Here is an 18,228-nt window from a genome sequence, read left to right on the forward strand (position 1 = left end):
AAAGGCTATTTACAATTTGTACAGAAACCAGATGGCAGTTATAAGAGTCGAGGGACATGAAAGGGAAGCAGTGGTTGGGAAGGGAGTGAGACAGGGTTGTAGCCTCTCCCCGATGTTGTCCAATCTGTATATTGAGCAAGCAGTAAAGGAAACAAAAGAAAAATTCGGAGTAGGTATTAAAATTCATGGAGAAGAAATAAAAACTTTGAGGTTCGCCGATGACATTGTAATTCTGTCAGAGACAGCAAAGGACTTGGAAGAGCAGTTGAATGGAATGGACAGTGTCTTGAGAGGAGGATATAAGATGAACATCAACAAAAGCAAAACAAGGATAATGGAATGTAGTCTAATTAAGTTGGGTGATGCTGAGGGAATTAGATTAGGAAATGAGACACTTAAAGTAGTAAAGGAGTTTTGCTATTTGGGGAGCAAAATAACTGATGATGGTCGAAGTAGAGAGGATATAAAATGTAGACTGGCAATGGCAAGGAAAGCGTTTCTGAAGAAGAGAAATTTGTTAACATCGAGTATAGATTTAAGTGTCAGGAAGTCCTTTCTGAACGTATTTGTATGGAGTGTAGCCATGTATGGAAGTGAAACATGGACAATAAATAGTTTGGACAAGAAGAGAATAGAAGCTTTCGAAATGTGGTGCTACAGAAGAATGCTGAAGATTAGATGGGTAGATCACATAACTAATGAGGAAGTATTGAATAGGATTGGGGAGAAGAGAAGTTTGTGGCACAACTTGACCAGAAGAAGGGATCGGTTGGTAGGACATGTTCTGAGGCATCAAGGGATCACCAATTTAGTATTGGAGGGCAGCGTGGAGAGTAAAAATCGTAGAGGGAGACCAAGAGATGAATACACTTAGCAGATTCAGAAGGATGTAGGTTGCAGTAGGTACTGGGAGATGAAAAAGCTTGCACAGGATAGAGTAGCATGGAGAGCTGCATCAAACCAGTCTCAGGACTGAAGACCACAACAACAACAACAACAACAACAACAACAACAACAACAACAACTATTAATATAGTAACATAATGCAATTAAAATATTGTTAAGCTCAAAACTTGTATACCCGAAAAATTAGGTCTAAGATCACGTATGCATGGTATGGACTTCACGCATTTGAAAAGAAATAAAAGATAGAACTTAAAACCATTAATTCCCCAAATACATATGGCACTACTAAACATATGTGTATTGGAAACAACCTAAATTCTTCACTTAATATTTACACAAATGTCTTAAATTTGCATTAAAACCTTTGTCTAAATTATCGGCACTTAGGATTTCTCCCTTCCCCTCCCCCTAGGCCTCAGGACAATTAAAAACCAATGTGAGTGATACTTTTTATGCAGTTTTTGGCCTCAGGACAATTAAAAACTGATTTTGTCCATCCAATGTCATATGGCCTTGCCTTGGTGGATGTACGTAACCAACAGTATCACACCTGTACACCTATGCACACTGAGTAGTACAGTTTGTTTAATGTCAAACGTACACCTTAGGCATTGTTGTATGATTCATTTGTCATTTGTAGTCGGCCACTATTGAATTATGATTCTTACAGTGTCATCTATTGCTGCATTTTGTAACTATTTATTTTTCTTCTGCCATACATTTTCCCCCTTCTCCAATAATATTCCGTTTCAATTTGACATTATTCTGACTGGTGGTGTTATTTCTACAGCAGTTTGGAAGTTTAACTTTGATTATAATCACCATGTACAAAGGACAACTAACACAACCAGAAAGATATATATTTGTCACTAAACTAGATTGTAAATCAGTAGTGTCACATCTCAATTAGGAACTTGAAACTTTCAGTACAGGCAAGGAGCATGTAGAGGAACTCTGACTTAAGTTTAAAAGAATTGTTGACCACGCACCGAATAGATACATACTCAGTAGAACAGTTCATAATGGGAGAAAACCTCCATGGTATACAGTCACTGTAAACAAACTTCTACAGAAATGGAAATTACTACATAATAGATATAAAACAAAACATAGGGATATAGATAGAGAGATGCTGAATGAAACACATTTGGCTGTCAAGAGAGCAATGCATGATGCCTTCAGTGACTACTGTAGCAAAATATTGTCAAGTGACCTTTACAGAACACGAAGAAATTTTGCTCGTATTTAAATGCTGTTAGTGGCATGAAAGTTAGAGTCCAGTCCCTAGTGAACGAGACAGGAACTGACACTAAGGGCAGCAAAGCAAAACCCAGGAGAAGTGCCCAATTTGCTGTTTATGTTTTATATTAATGACCTTGCAGACAATATTAATAGTAAAATCAAGTTGCAGTTATCTGTAATGAAGTACTATCTGAGAAAAGCTGCATAAACATTGAGTCATATCTTGATCAGATTTCAACAAGATGCAGAGATTGGCAACTTGCTCTAAATGTTCAGAAATGTAAAATTTTGCACTTCCCAAACCAAAACAATTTAGTATCCTGTGACTATAACATCAGTGAGTCACTGTTGGAATCTGCCAGCTCATACAAGTACCTGGGTGAACTACTTCGTAGGAATATGAAACAGAATGATCCCATAGGTTCAGGCATAGGTAAAGCAGGTGGCAGACTTTTCGGTTTATTGGTAGAATACTGCAGAAGTGCAATCAGTGTACAAGAGAGATTACTTACCAATCACACATGCAACCAGTTCTAAAATATTGCTCAAGTGTGTGGGACTCTTACCAGATAGGACTAGAAGGGAATTTTGAGCATATACAGAGAAGTAGATGAATAGTCACAGGTTTGTTTAATCCTTGGTAGAGTGTCACAGAGATACTGAAGGAACTGAACTGGCAGACTCTTGAAGACAGACATAAACTAGCCTGAGAAAGTTTATTAACAAAGTTTCAAGAACTGTCTTTAAATGATTACTCTTGGGATGTACTATAACCCCTTATGTATCACTCACATAGAAATTGCAAGGCTAATTTTGGAATAATTATTGCATGCACAGAGGCATTCAAACAATCATTCTTACCACACTCCATACATGAATGAAACAGGAAGGAACCTTAATAACTGGTACAAAGGAACGTACCCTCTGCCATACACTTCACGGTGGTTTGCAGGGCATAGATGTAGGTGTATATGTAAATGTAGATTCAAGTGTGTGCTGTCTGTGCCAGAGCTGACAGCAACAAAGACTCAGTACACTGAATACCCAACAAAAGAAAGCTCTGGTCAACTCAAAGCTAAATTGTTATCCCACTAGCACACAAATGTCACAACTACTGCCAACAAAAACAAAAAAAAATTCCAATGCATCCCACCGAAGATTTAGAACAGCGGTTGTTGCCTCGAGATGTTGGGGAAAAGCTGACTCACCAGATCAGGCACACTACGTTGTCAGCGATTAACAGCCTGCAGATGATGCTGGAATGAGCAGCACTGCTGACACAGCTGTAATCAGCTGCAGATGCAATGACTTTGTGCCTAGTGTTAGCAAAGGCACTCTTGACTGTTGTCTGCTGCTATAGCCCATTAATGGCAAATGTCACCACACTGTTGTAACAGATACTTTCACCATACATTCCACATTACTTTCTGTGATTTTTTCATGCAGAGGAGCTTTTCTTTTAGTAGCAATGAATCTAAAGCTACTGCTTGGTGATTAAGAGAAGGCTGTTGGCCACTGCGTTGTCTTTGGTGAGAGGTAATGCCTGAAATTTGGTATTCACAGCACAAGCTTGACACTTTGGATCTTGAAATAATGAATTCTCTAATTATTCCCAAAATGGAATGTCCCATGCGTCTGACTCCAACCACTATTCCGTGTTCAAAGTCTGCTGCAGCCATTATCACGTCGGGAAACTTTACACATTACTTAGCCGAGTACAAATGACAGCTCCGTCAATGCGCTGTCCTTTCACACCTTGTGTAAGTGATTCTACCACCATCTGTATACGTGCACATAGCTATCCCATGATTTTCATCACCCCAGTGCAAACACTTCATGTTAAAGCATATGACTAACAAAGCTCACAACACATATTAACCTTTGTCCTTTCGCTCTGTATGTCTTCTTTAAGTTTCTCTTGAAAAGTGATGCCATGACTGTTGTCATGCATGCGGAGTTTCTGCAGTCGACAGTGTGTCTCCAAGGTGGGGTGGCATTTTCATGAAATAACTGTCTCTATCAGCAACTGCATCTACATTTACATCTATAACTATAGAGATACTCCGCAAGTCACCGTACAGTTCATGGTGGAGGATGCCCTGTACCACTATTTGTCATTTCCCTCCTGTTCCACTCGCAAATAGGGCAAGGGAAAAATGACTCTGTACACCTCCATATGAGCCCTATTTTCTCATATCTTATCCTCGTGGTCCTTTGTGCGATGTTTGCTGGCAGCAGTAGAATCGTTCAGCCATCAGCTTTAGGTGCTGGTTCTCTACATTTTTTTCAATAGTACTTCTCAAAAAGAATATTGCCTTCCCTCCAGGGACTCCCATGTGAGTTCCCGAAGCTTCTCCATAACACTTATGTCTTGTTTGAACCCACGGATAACAAATCTGGCAGCCTGCCTCTGAATTGCTTCGATGTCTTCCTTCAGTCTAACCTGGTACAGATCCCAAACACTCAAGCACTACTCAACAACAGGTCACACCAGCATCCTATATGCGGTCTCCTGTATGGAAGAACCACTCCTTCCTAAAATTCTCCCAATAAAGTGAAGTCAACCATTTGCCTTCCCCAACACAGTTTTTACTTGCTCATTCCATCTCATATCACTTTGCAACCTTACGCCCAGATATTTAAATGGCTTGACTGTGCTAAGCAGGACACTAGTAACACCGTATTCGAACATTACAAGTTAGTCCTTCCAACTCAGCTGCATTAACTTATGTTTTTTCCGCATTTAGGGCTAGCTATTTTGTCTAAGTCATTTTGTATCTTCCTACAGTTACTCAACTTTGACACCTTATGGTACACCATAGCATAATCAGCAAACAACCACAGACTGCTGCCCACCCTGTCTGCCAAATCATTTATGTACGTACAGAACAACTGCGGTCCTATCGCACTTCCCTGGGGCACTCCTGATGATACCCTTGACTCAGATGAACACTCACCTTCGAGAACAACTTACTGGGTTCTATTATTTTAAGGTCTTCAAGCCACTCGCATATCTGTGAACTTATTCCATATGCTCTTACCTTCTTTGTTAAATTGAACTGGGACTCCATCCAAACCTGGTGATTTCTTTGTTTTCAAATCTTTCAGTTGCTTCTCTACACCAGTTATGCTTATTTCTATGTCATCAATATGGGAGTCTGTCTAATGATCAAATGATGTTATGTTTGTATGGTTCTCTTGTGTGAATAATTTCTTGAACATAAAATTTAAACCTTCGGCTTTCATTTTGCTGCCTTCAACTGCCACACCAGACTGGTCAACAAGGGACTGAATGGAAGCCTTAGACCCGCTTAGTGATTTTAAATATGACCAGTATTTCTTGGTTCCTCTGCCAGAACTTCTGCTATAGTGTGCTGGTGGTAGTAGGTGTATGCTTTGTGCATAGATCTTTTCACAGATGCACAAATCTCTACTAGCCTTTTGTTTGTCATCATTTGTGCGTCTCCTTTTGAAACTAGAGTGCAACAGCCTCTGCTTCCTCAGCATCCACCAAATTTCATTATTAAACCATGGTAGATCTTTTAATATCCTTTATCCACTCACCATGCACATAACTCTTCAGACAATGATTTACAATCTGCTTAAACTTTGCCCATAATTCCTCTACATCCATCTCCCTGGAACTAAGTGATGCGAATTCAATTCTCAAGTGAGATGTTAATAACTGCTTATCTGCTCTATCCATCAGAAATGGTCTCCTAGCCTTCTTGACCAATATAATAACTTTCGTAATCGTAATTGCTACAATGACATCATGATCATTAATCCCAGTTTCTGCAGCGACATTGTTGATAAGGTGTGGTCTATTTGTAGCCACAACGTGTAAGATATTTCCAGGCATGCGGGCTGCCAAGCTAGCTGCTCAAGACAATTTCGAAAACATGTTCAAAAGTTTTTAAAATGACCATCTGACTGTACTCCCTGCAATGAATCCACAGACATCCCAGTCTGTACTCAGCAGGTTAAAGTCACCTCCAACTAGTATTGCATGATCTGGGTATTTATGCACTATTGACCATAGACTTTCTTTGAGTGACTAAAATTGTCACAACAGAATTGGGTGGCCAGTAAAAACATCCCACAATTAACTTAGTTTCACCTACACCTACTATACACCACCAGATAACTTCACTGTCACACACAACTTCGATCACAATTGAGACAATATTTTTGTCAACTGCAATGAACACTCCCCCTCCTACGGCCTCTGCTGTCTTTCTAATATGGAGCAGGTGCCTCCATGTGCAGGAATCCAAGTGCCCATTCCCTTGCCTTGGAGATACACTGCACCTACTTTCACTCCCATGACACGTGCAAAAGAAACAAGAAAATTTCCTGCACAATATGCGGTCCAAAAACAAACACTTACTAAAAGAGCAAGATGCTTACTTTGTGTCATGACTATCCTTCGTTGCATAGACAGATGTAAAATTTTCTCCAAAGCAATGTGTTACTCTGAGGTATCAACCATTTGAGGTACAGTAAGTTTCGTGTGCTTCTTGGCAAAGTCCGTACCTTGGGCACAACATGTTTAGTAAGTCACCAAATTAGTTACATAAAAAAAAAAAAATGGTAGTTTTTGAATTTCGCCCTTTTTGAAAAGATTTCTGCAGACACCAATAATTACATGCTCTTGAAGTTTGAAAACTTTAACTCATAGTGATGAATTGGCTCAGAATATTATAGTGTGTGACATTATGGAATGAAAATAAGGAAAGTATGCCAACTCTCTTATTTCTATATTACCTACATCTGACAACATATCCATTACAAACAATTATGCGTTTCAGCATCCTTATCTCTAAATTCCTAATCCCAAAAAACTGATGAGGTTGCAAGTTTAGGGTTTAACGTCCCATCAGTGATATGTTCTTGAGTGGTCGAGTACAGGCTTTGTCTGGGAAGTATAGGAAATGAAATCTGCACAATACTTTTCAGAGGAATCATTCCAGCAGTCAAATCACCAACAAGTTTGACATTTTCACATACATCAGATCCATTACACAAAACATTAATGACTTAATCCTGATCCACCTTACAATGTCCTCATGTCCTCAATACGAAAGGTGTTGTAGAGTAATAATATGATGTACCAATGTCCTTACTAAATACTTCACCAACATTAAAAGTATGATAAGTAATGACGTCATAGTTATTAAAACTTTCAAGGCCTCCAATACTCTCAATAAGTCCAAGCACGTAATAACAACAGTTAGCCATCTATTACCATGACTAAATTTATTATTGTGAAAAAAGTGTGAAAGTCAAAATACCAACTATAAAAACACAAGGATCATCAAGTACAGCATGTAAATCAATGCCTTTTACCCCCTGGTGATTTAGGGGAACTTGGGAAAATACAAATCATGATGGCTGAGTGGAGACTTGTGCCTTAACCATTGTGCCGTCTCATTCCATTCTAAATCAAAACACACCTCTTCTGTCTTTATGTCCTTTTATTTTGCTGGGTGTAAACCTCAGGCTGCTTCTGAAATGCCTATACTGATTTTGTTAAAGTTTAACGGCAACACATTGGCTTGAAGTGACTCACTGATGTTTATAAATATTACATTACCAGTTATTTCTAGAACTAAACTCTATTCGCTATTCATATTTTATGCATTGAAATGCCTTTGACAGATGACAATATACTTGTAGCTTGTAATTTACTACAGAATAAACTGAGTATGAGGAAGATCCAAAAATTAAAGTAATAAGTCCTCTGTTAGAAACATTGCCCCCAAAATTTTTCTACACTTATCTTTTACTTATTGTGCATGGTCTCCTTCAAAATACTTTCCTCCACAACTGACACAATGCTCCTAATGCCTTTTCCACTTTTGGAAGCAGTCTTGGTACACCTCTTGCTGTATCGCACAAAGTGCCATCTGTGAATTTTCTTATATCTCACCTATCACTGCAAATCTCCATCCTTTCAACAGGGTTTTCAAATAAATAAATAAAAGTCCACAGGGGCCAGATATGGAGAGTACAGAGGATGAGGTAGCACAGTGACTTCGTTTTTTGTGCTATAGTCATGCACCAACAGTAATGAATGTGCAGGTGCATTATCGTGTTTCAAGAACCTTGAATTGCCTTGCCACTTTTCAGGCCGTTTCCTTCTCACATTTTCTCACAGGCTTCATAACACATCCCAATAGTACCATAGATTAACAGTTTGACCCTATGGCACGATTTCGTGATGAAATAATCCTTCAAAACCAAAGATAACTATCAGCATGGCTCTGACATTTGACCTGACCTGACGAGCTTTTTTGGTCTTGGAGAACATTTGCTGACCCATTGCGAAGAATTAACCTTTGTCTGAACATCATAACTGTAGACCCACGTCTCATCACCAGTTATGATTCTCTTAAGGAATATCTCATTCTCATTTGTGAGCTCCAGATGCTCTTCACAGATTGTGAGGCAAAGGCCTTTCTGGCCTTGACTCATGAACCATGGGACGAACTTGGTGACACCACAATGCATTCAAAATCCTGCATCAGGATTTCCATGACATGATTCAACTGAAATGTTACATTCGTATGCAGTCTCTCAGACTGCAGATTGGCAAAAACAGTTTCGTTGAAGTTCCATACGTGAGCATTTTTGGTAGACATCAAAGGGTGTCCTGAACGAGGGTCACCTTAAATTTCTGTCTGGCCATTTTTAAACTGTTTGAACAATTTGTAACACTCTTTAAGCACTCATCACTGGAGGCTTCCTGCATCATTTGGTGTGACTCTGTAAAGGTTTCCTTGAGTTTCAAACAAAATTTAATGCAGATGTGTTACTCATCTACCTCTGCCATCTCAAAACTTGCAAACTGTGCTACATAATGCTCTTCTCAGTACAGTGCTAAGCAATAACTAACAGACTTACAGCAATGAAGCTTCCTGTAGTTACAAATTGAACACAGCCTTGTGCAGGGACACCAAACGCACTTCACTCCAACACACCACTGGCGCTAAATTACGAATGTTTCAGGATTTTTTTGTACGGCCCTCATATTTAGGAAATCAAAGAGATATGCGAAGTTACTAAGGCACTGCTAAATCCCCCCTCTTCATTGGTAAACTTTCAACCAAAGCCTCCTGAATATTGGCATCTGTTTCAAATGGGACCAGGATGTACAAAGGGATATTCCAATAATGCCCAGTGGAAATGCCAGACCAAATCAGGTGCAGCTGAGGACATGTATAGTTGGGTGTTGTCATGCAACAACATGACACCTTTTGAAATGAGTCCTGTTTCCTCTGAGCCACCTTCTACAACCATTCCAGTGTGACATATTAACTAGCAGCATTCACAGTTCCACAGGCGAGGAAATCAACTTGCTACACACCCCACATGTCCCAGATGACTGTAGCCCTAATTTTCTTCATGGATGCCACTGTTTTGAGCTTAATATGGGATGGTTGGGGAGGGCTGACATGTGTTCATGACACTAAAGCTTCCTTCATCTCAGGTGTCACATCTTCTATCAATATTTCAGCCCATGATAATATGGTGCAATAATGGGTCACAGTCCATCTGATATCATATTAATGCTGGAGAGAACCTCATTCACTTGGATTTCTTTTCATTTAAGAGTTGCCATACTATCCAGTGAGAGAATATCTTTCAGTAATCCAATGTATTTTGCACAATATCTGACTAAATCCTTTCATATGGCATATGTTTCATCTGAGATGGATGTGCTTGACCACTCCAACCTTTAACCATCAACACACCTGTTCTCTCTTCATCAAATCCTGACACCATAACACCACCTGTTTTTTGTGACATGTCACTCACTCCATAAAATGTCACTAACTGCCAAATAATTGCAGCATAAATCTTATTACACTTCAGTCACCTACCATTATCAGTCAATGTCTTCTCCTGAAACCATATTTTGGAGGACAGTAGCTCCCTTCATCTACCAGTGGCATTTGAAAGCTTTGTCTTGTCTACCTAGCCATGGGCTTTAAGTCACAAGAGGCAGGCTGGTTGGTTTGTTCGAGTTCGAGACATTCAACTCTGAATTTATTAGTGGCCATACAAATTTATTATTGAATGAGTGAGTTGAATCATATCTGAATGAGTGAACTGAATCGTATTAGCCTTTCTGTCTGATACATTACAGCAAAAGTTACATGAAAATAAATCAATTTTTGAAAATATAATTGGACAAATAAAAAATCTACTCACCAAGTGGTAGCAGGAAGAAACACACAAAAGTTCAGCAACTATGCAAGTCTTCAGAGACGATGGCTGCTTCTTCTGGCAGAGGAGTTGATGTTTAAGGAGGGGGGAAAAGAAAAATGACTGGCAAGGTTTAGGATACGAGGAGAGTTCAGGAAATGCACCCAGAATCCTGGGTTAGGGGAGACTTACTGCCCAGTAAGTCACACATGTTTCACACAAAGTTAATCTGTACTGTATCATCTCACACTTTCAGTTTCAACTAACCCCACAATGAAAATGCATTAGAGAACCTATCTTATCACCAAGTATCACAACAGACTGAAACAGCTGAACACTTTCATCCACTATGACAGAAATTCCCTTTCGTGGGAGAATATCGTCATCAAAATTTCTGTATGTATTGCATAAATATGTACTGTGGCTTAATCCACTTACAAAACATATTTGTCTATCTAAATGCCAATCCTAGTTCCATCCTCTTACAAGACAGATTGTATTTGTGTGAAAGACCCAGTGTACATGGCCTGCCACAGGTACCCGTTTAGCACACTATCAAAAGTATAACTCATATCATGAGAGGCAGAAACCACACCTGAATGCAAACATTTTAGCTACCAATTCTGCTTTACAGCCTTTTATGTATACATGACCACTAACCTGTTGTCCACTCAGATAAATGATCACCACTATAGTCAAGGAAAGGTTGACCACACAGCTGCAGCAGTGAATGCCAATTGTAGCGTCATTGTTTTTATAAATGGCAGCTTAATAGCATTGAAATATGTATGCTCTTCTTATCATTAAAAGCTTCTCTGAACTGTGGAGATGGAAACTGTCTCTCCACCTCTTATCTCAATCACAGTCATTCACACCTACATCCACCCATGATGCCGCCCCTTCCCTTCCCTTCCCTCCCCTCCCCTCCACCCTGCTTTTTCTTACCAGACCCATAGCTTCTAGCTCCTTCCTAACACACTTTTGTACCTTCATATCTGTGCGAGTCGATTTTCTATGAGTCATTGATCTATAAAAAAATTTTTCAACCTATTGCAGAATTTTACCCTCCAACCTTGCCCTCAGTCTCCATGTGCAGCTTACTAGTACCCTGACCTACATTCCTATACCTTCCCTTACTGTCCATCTCTGTCCTAACATTTGTGTGTGTCTCCCTTCTCTTCTCTTCTCTTCATTTTCTATGTTCATTTCACCTGTCACAGCCACCAAAACCCCTCACCCCTGCCAGACTGACATGTCAAGACAATGCAGCTGTGTTTTTGTCTTTGCATTTTCTGTAGAAAGATGCAAATGTCATGTTCCAAAACTTTTTTACATGCCAGTGTACAAATTAATGGCTCCTGTCTACAATGGTTGGTTGTCTTTATTCATTTCTTTGTTTGTATTCCACCTTTAATTTTCTAGCATTGTGTTAACAATAGTTCTTTAAACAAAAATTAAATTATGCCGTAACATACTTAACTTTTGTTTTCATATTGTGTGCTTTTGAATGCAGTGCCCAGATTTGAGGTCTTGGGCAACAAAGGAAACAATTTCTTCTAAAATAGCATTTGTTTCTCAGAGCAGAAACCTGCTGGGTAATAAATACCTAATGGTGTCACTAATGAAATTAAGAATTTTCAAGAGTGTAGGTTGTTGTGTATGTTGCTGTCAGTGATAAGTGTAATAAGTTTGATCAAGCAATATATACACAATAAATGGATTTTATAAATTTAGATATATTTTATGAACACACAAAATATTTTTCTCAGTCTATAGACAACAAAACATTTGTACAAACCATATATACATAAAATGCTTTCGTTTCCTTTACAATTTTTTTACAACATGACATTTTATAATTCTACGGGAATATGTAGGAACTAAATTTTAATACTGGATGTCTAGTACTACGCCATTAAAAAGTCCTTCCATACAATATCTCTCTCTTGTTTACATTTGTTGCTTAAAAAACTGTTAACATTGTAGAGATGAAACAAATAAAAAATTATAAATAGAAAAATATCTATAATGGGAATGATATAGAAAGAACAATGAAATGAGATCATAACCAGTGGGTATCTGAAATTATAGAAGTGTATGTAACTGTTGTACTCTAGAGTAATTCTCAACAAAATAGCCATCAATCAGGTACACTATCTCATCTAAAAATGGTGTCACTCGGCAACCTACAAAATCATTGCTCTAAAGTTGTGAATGTAGTAAGCAATCCCCTCTTGCCGCTTCTTTCCTTCTTTGACACAGTGCTTAAGTTCATGGCACAGGGATATCAACAAAGGCACAACAAAACTACATATCTTCGCATAATGGCTGAAAATACACAAATAAATCTGTCTACAACTTTCTGTAAAAATGTTTGGTAACAATAAAATACTAAATAACAAGGCAAAAATATACCCAGAGTGCATTTTTTCAGACCTTTAAAGAATGAGGTAGCTACAACAATATAAGACAGAGGTATCTATTTCAGATCAGTTAAAGATTTTTCTTCATTTTTGTATTTATTAAATAAATCAACAGCTTTATGCTTGAGCTTCCATGAGACTTAATCACTTTTGTGATGAACAGTGGCACAGAAATCCTGACTATTAAATTTCCAAATGATTTCCAGAATATGTTGTTTTTTGCTCAGTATTCTTATTGCTGCAGCGGAAAGCCACTCTGGAATATACTTCAAATGGCACTATGTAAAATGTCTGGAAATTAGCTGCTTTTTTCTACATAGCGTTCTATCATATTCTCAAAGGACATTAATGAAGGATAGAAAAACTGCCAAGTTTTCTTAACTGAGAAATTTTCCTCCAAAGTAACTCACTCTATTGACAAATAATTACTATAAGTATGTGTGAAGGGAGCACAGATTATTTTTTGTCAATTATCACAGGTAAATATAATGCAAGCAACACTATGTTGGCTTTAACTTAAACTCTGTCTCCATATCTCACACCTTTGGTCATTACCTTGCTTCACAACTTTTTAGGCACTGGTTTTGCTCTGCGTTTTGTGGGGCTGTCTTGCAAATGATTGGAAACTCTAGGGTTTATAATATTGTCTTTCATCACCTCATTTCCGAGAACACCTTTTCTCTTCCTCAGTGACTCTGTTGGAGCATGTTCAGTTGGTCGAAGCAGCTGTCTGAAGTTATATGGGCCATTTATTTCATTGTCACATGGATCGGTTAATGAGACTCCAGTAGGAGATTCTGGAGATTGAGATGTCTGTCGCAAAAGGTGATGAACATCTGATTGTTTGAATGGGTTTCCAGGTGTGTAGTTGTTGTTTTTCATGTTGTTGTTTATGTAACTAGGTCTGCTGACCCAAGCGCCACTGCGATTTTCATTTGCTGTAGAACTGGAAAAAATTAAAATGTCCTGTTAAGTGTCTATTGTAAATTTCATTCAGTTATGGATTGTTGTGAAGTTCATCACATAAAAAGTACATGCATTTTATGTAACAATACATTTACGAGATGGTGGAAAATGCAATACCCATTCTGTAATCCATGAACGCGTTTGTCAGGTCGGTGATCACCGTTCCTTATCTTCATGTTATCATTATTATTATTATTGTTGTTGTTTCTATGGTTATTTTTCACATCTGGAAACTTGTTCTGACCTTGCATGGCTGCATGCCATGCCCCTACTACATGACGCTCCGGAAATACATTTTCTTGACCACGGGACGCAATCAGCTCTTTACGCTGTTGGTCCATGTCCAGTGTTTCCATTCGATGCCTAAGATTACAGAAAAAAAAATCATTTACAAATTATATCACTTTATGTTTCACTAAGTGCTAATTACTATTAAGTGATATACTAAGAAATCTGAAAACAATCCATATGCCCATGGTCACAAAATTGTTCAAGTTCTGTTTATCATTCAGAATGAGATTTTCACTCTGCAGCGGAGTGTGCACTGATATGAAACTTCGTGGCAGATTAAAACTGTGAGACAGACCAAGACTCTAACTCGTGACCTTTTGTGGGCAAGTGCTCTACCAACTGAGCTACCCAAGCACGACTCACGCCCCGTCCTCACAGCTTTACTTCTGCCAGTACCTCGCCTCCTTCTGTAAATGTTTGGAAAGTCTCTGTCCGGCACACAGTTTTAATCTGCCAGGAAGTTTCTGTTTATTATTGTTCATGAATTAGACTTTTGTACATGTGACTTGCCATGCAGACTTTGACTACGTTGACAATAACTCCCAATCCATGTTCTTCATGAAAAAAGCTTGTCGCATGTGATTACCAGTTTTCTGCATCTTCAACTCTGAACTCATTAAGACAACTACATTGGTTTTAATATGGTAATAAAGAGGTATCTAACAACTTAAAGAAACATGTAAGTGTACCATGAAATAAAAATGAACTTTCCCACTTAGCATAGCAAGTTTTCACTTGCACTGTGTAACCGTAATTAATTTCTAGTGAGAGAACATGTTTACATGCATGATAACCTGTGACAATTATTATCAAAGAAGTAATATAAAGAAGTGAGAGACAAAGTAACTTAATTTAACAAACTGCTGCAGGAAAGATTCATTCTTCTGTGACAATATTTGTTAGTAAAAAATCAAAGTACATGCCACAAACATGTTTGTGTTTTTGCTTCATTTAAGTTTTACTCAGCTACCTGAGTTCACAAACAATGTTTAGTAATTATCAATATTCAGCTACACTTATAAATTACACAGTGAGGTAAGCATAAGCAAATACCCACGATTTAATATCACACATTTTTAATAATCTACAATGAAACTGATGGCTGCATGTTTTCATGGTCAGCGGAAAAAGCATTCTACAAATAACAATGAAATTAAGCAGTAGCATTTATTAACAAGCAATACACAAACTGGAAAACAAATTAATTATCTGAAAAGCTGTTAAACTACAAACATGTAATCATGGACAAGGAAAATCAGTGTTAGAAAGCTAACACATAATCATATCCTGTTAATTTCATCACTTGTCTTTTAAGTCAAATCACCCATATCAAACAATGAAGGCTCATGTTATTACATTCATTTTTATGCTGAAGGAGTATATTTCGAATCCTTATTCAAGGAGATTTTAGTCTCAACACACCATGGGCAGTTAAAAGCTTTTGGTACTATTTTTAAAAAAATATCAGACAGTTTTTGTCCCCAGAAACTACTCTAGTGTCCCAAAATTAATCTTATATTCAAAGAAAGTGGAAAAGGGAGTGAGAAAAGCTGTACCATTATTATTCATAACCATCAAGACTTAACCAGAAATCTGAAATATTGTATCTCCACATGGAAGGTTACTCCTTGCTTGTAACAGGCACTCTATTCAAGATTATGATAATCAGTGTACTATATCTGTGAAGTCTCAGTTGTATGTGAATTTTCATTGTTAGCCAAGTGTAATCTCTTGCACAATATAATGCCACAAAGATTTCATATCGATCTTATTTTTTATGTTACAACTGGATGCTTTGAAGATTCTCAGATGCAAACAACAGAGTCAGAAGCATTTAAAGTGCTGAAAACTGTAACACTTCATGACTGTTCCAAGATACAATAAATGTTTGCAGTGTGCAACATCCAGCCATAAATGTACACTCCTGGAAATTGAAATAAGAACACCGTGAATTCATTGTCCCAGGAAGGGGAAACTTTATTGACACATTCCTGGGGTCAGATACATCACATGATCACACTGACAGAACCACAGGCACATAGACACAGGCAACAGAGCATGCACAATGTCGGCACTAGTACAGTGTATATCCACCTTTCGCAGCAATGCAGGCTGCTATTCTCCCATGGAGACGATCGTAGAGATGCTGGATGTAGTCCTGTGGAACGGCTTGCCATGCCATTTCCACCTGGCGCCTCAGTTGGACCAGCGTTCGTGCTGGACGTGCAGACCGCGTGAGGCGACGCTTCATCCAGTCCCAAACATGCTCAACGGGGGACAGATCCGGAGATCTTGCTGGTCAGGGTAGTTGACTTACACCTTCTAGAGCACGTTGGGTGGCACGGGATACATGCGGACGTGCATTGTCCTGTTGGAACAGCAAGTTCCCTTGCCGGTCTAGGAATGGTAGAACGATGGGTTCGATGACGGTTTGGATGTACCGTGCACTATTCAGTGTCCCCTCGACGATCACCAGTGGTGTACGGCCAGTGTAGGAGATCGCTCCCCACACCATGATGCCGGGTGTTGGCCCTGTGTGCCTCGGTCGTATGCAGTCCTGATTGTGGCGCTCACCTGCACGGCGCCAAACACGCATACGACCATCATTGGCACCAAGGCAGAAGCGACTCTCATCGCTGAAGACGACACGTTTCCATTCGTCCCTCCATTCACGCCTGTCGCGACACCACTGGAGGCGGGCTGCACGATGTTGGGGCGTGAACGGAAGACGGCCTAACGGTGTGCGGGACCGTAGCCCAGCTTCATGGAGACGGTTGCGAATGGTCCTCGCCGATACCCCAGGAGCAACAGTGTCCCTAATTTGCTGGGAAGTGGCGGTGCGGTCCCCTACGGCACTGCGTAGGATCCTACGGTCTTGGCGTGCATCCGTGCGTCGCTGCGGTCCGGTCCCAGGTCGACGGGCACGTGCACCTTCCGCCGACCACTGGCGACAACATCGATGTACTGTGGAGACCTCACGCCCCACGTGTTGAGCAACTCGGCGGTACGTCCACCCGGCCTCCCGCATGCCCACTATACGCCCTCGCTCAAAGTCCGTCAACTGCACATACGGTTCACGTCCACGCTGTCGCGGCATGCTACCAGTGTTAAAGACTGCGATGGAGCTCCGTATGCCACGGCAAACTGGCTGACACTGACGGCAGCGGTGCACAAATGCTGCGCAGCTAGCGCCATTCGACGACCAACACCGCGGTTCCTGGTGGGTCCGCTGTGCCGTGCGTGTGATCATTGCTTGTACAGCCCTCTCGCAGTGTCCGGAGCAAGTATGGTGGGTCTGACACATCGGTGTCAATGTGTTCTTTTTTTCCATTTCCAGGAGTGTATAACGATACCCAATTTGGTGCACAAGTCTGTAGATCTTACAGCTACCTCAGTAAGTGGTAGTTTCCAATAAAACTTTGCATTGGAAGTTCAAGGATGTTTTTGTACATCAAATCTGTAACACTATGTTCCACTCATAACTGTGTAGTCATGTCCCATTTACTGTGGAACCAATATCATCAAGAAAAATGAATGGATGAATGAAATCTTCACATACTATACTGGTTTCAGTTTGCAGAATAATTCTCAATGCACATATGTGCAGAAGAAAGGAAAACTAGGGTTACACATTCAGTTGCCAACAGAGACATCTGAGGTTTGTTACAAGCTTGGATTGGAGAAGGAAATCTGCTGTATCTGTCCCAAGGAACTATCCTAGCAGTTGCCTTAAGGAAAATATGAGGGCGGTTCAGAAAGTAACCTCCGATTGGTCACAGTGCGGGTTGTGGGGGGAGTGCGTTCACGCACTCAACAGGTCAGTCGGAATCAAGCCGTGGTCGAGTGAACGTCGTACCTGCGCTAGTTTAGTTTTTGTGGCAGTTTGAAATGTGTACTGCAATAGAAAACCCCACCAAATGTGAAGTGCGTGCTGTCATAAGGTTTTTTACAGCCAAAGGATATTCTGCAGCAGCTATTCATCGTGAGCTTTGTGCCATGTACGGACCAAGAGTTATGAGTGAAGGAGTTGTCCGTGAATGGGTACGTTTATTTAAAAGTGGACGAGAAAACGTTCATGATGAAGAGAGGAGTGGTAGACCATCATTGGTGACTGACGAACTCGTTCAGACAGTTGATGCAAAAGTTCGTGAAAATCGACGTTTCTCAATGTCGGAATTGTCTACTGGTT

The 18,228-nt window shown here is 39.7% G+C and overlaps 1 protein-coding gene across 1 annotated transcript in view; it reads right to left on the bottom strand.

Annotated features, from left to right (window-relative positions):
• Positions 1 to 12,075: 12,075 nt before the first annotated feature.
• The window catches only part of LOC124612728 (myosin-IIIb-like), a 261,346-nt gene continuing 255,193 nt past the window's right edge, over positions 12,076 to 18,228 (bottom strand). The window contains 2 exon segments of the mRNA XM_047141099.1: positions 12,076 to 13,728; positions 13,866 to 14,111. Of these exon segments, the coding sequence (XP_046997055.1) occupies positions 13,344 to 13,728; positions 13,866 to 14,111 (631 nt within the window). The 3' untranslated portion in view covers positions 12,076 to 13,343.

Source organism: Schistocerca americana, chromosome 4 (genome assembly GCF_021461395.2).
Source record: "Schistocerca americana isolate TAMUIC-IGC-003095 chromosome 4, iqSchAmer2.1, whole genome shotgun sequence".
Taxonomy (NCBI): Eukaryota; Metazoa; Arthropoda; class Insecta; order Orthoptera; family Acrididae; genus Schistocerca; species Schistocerca americana.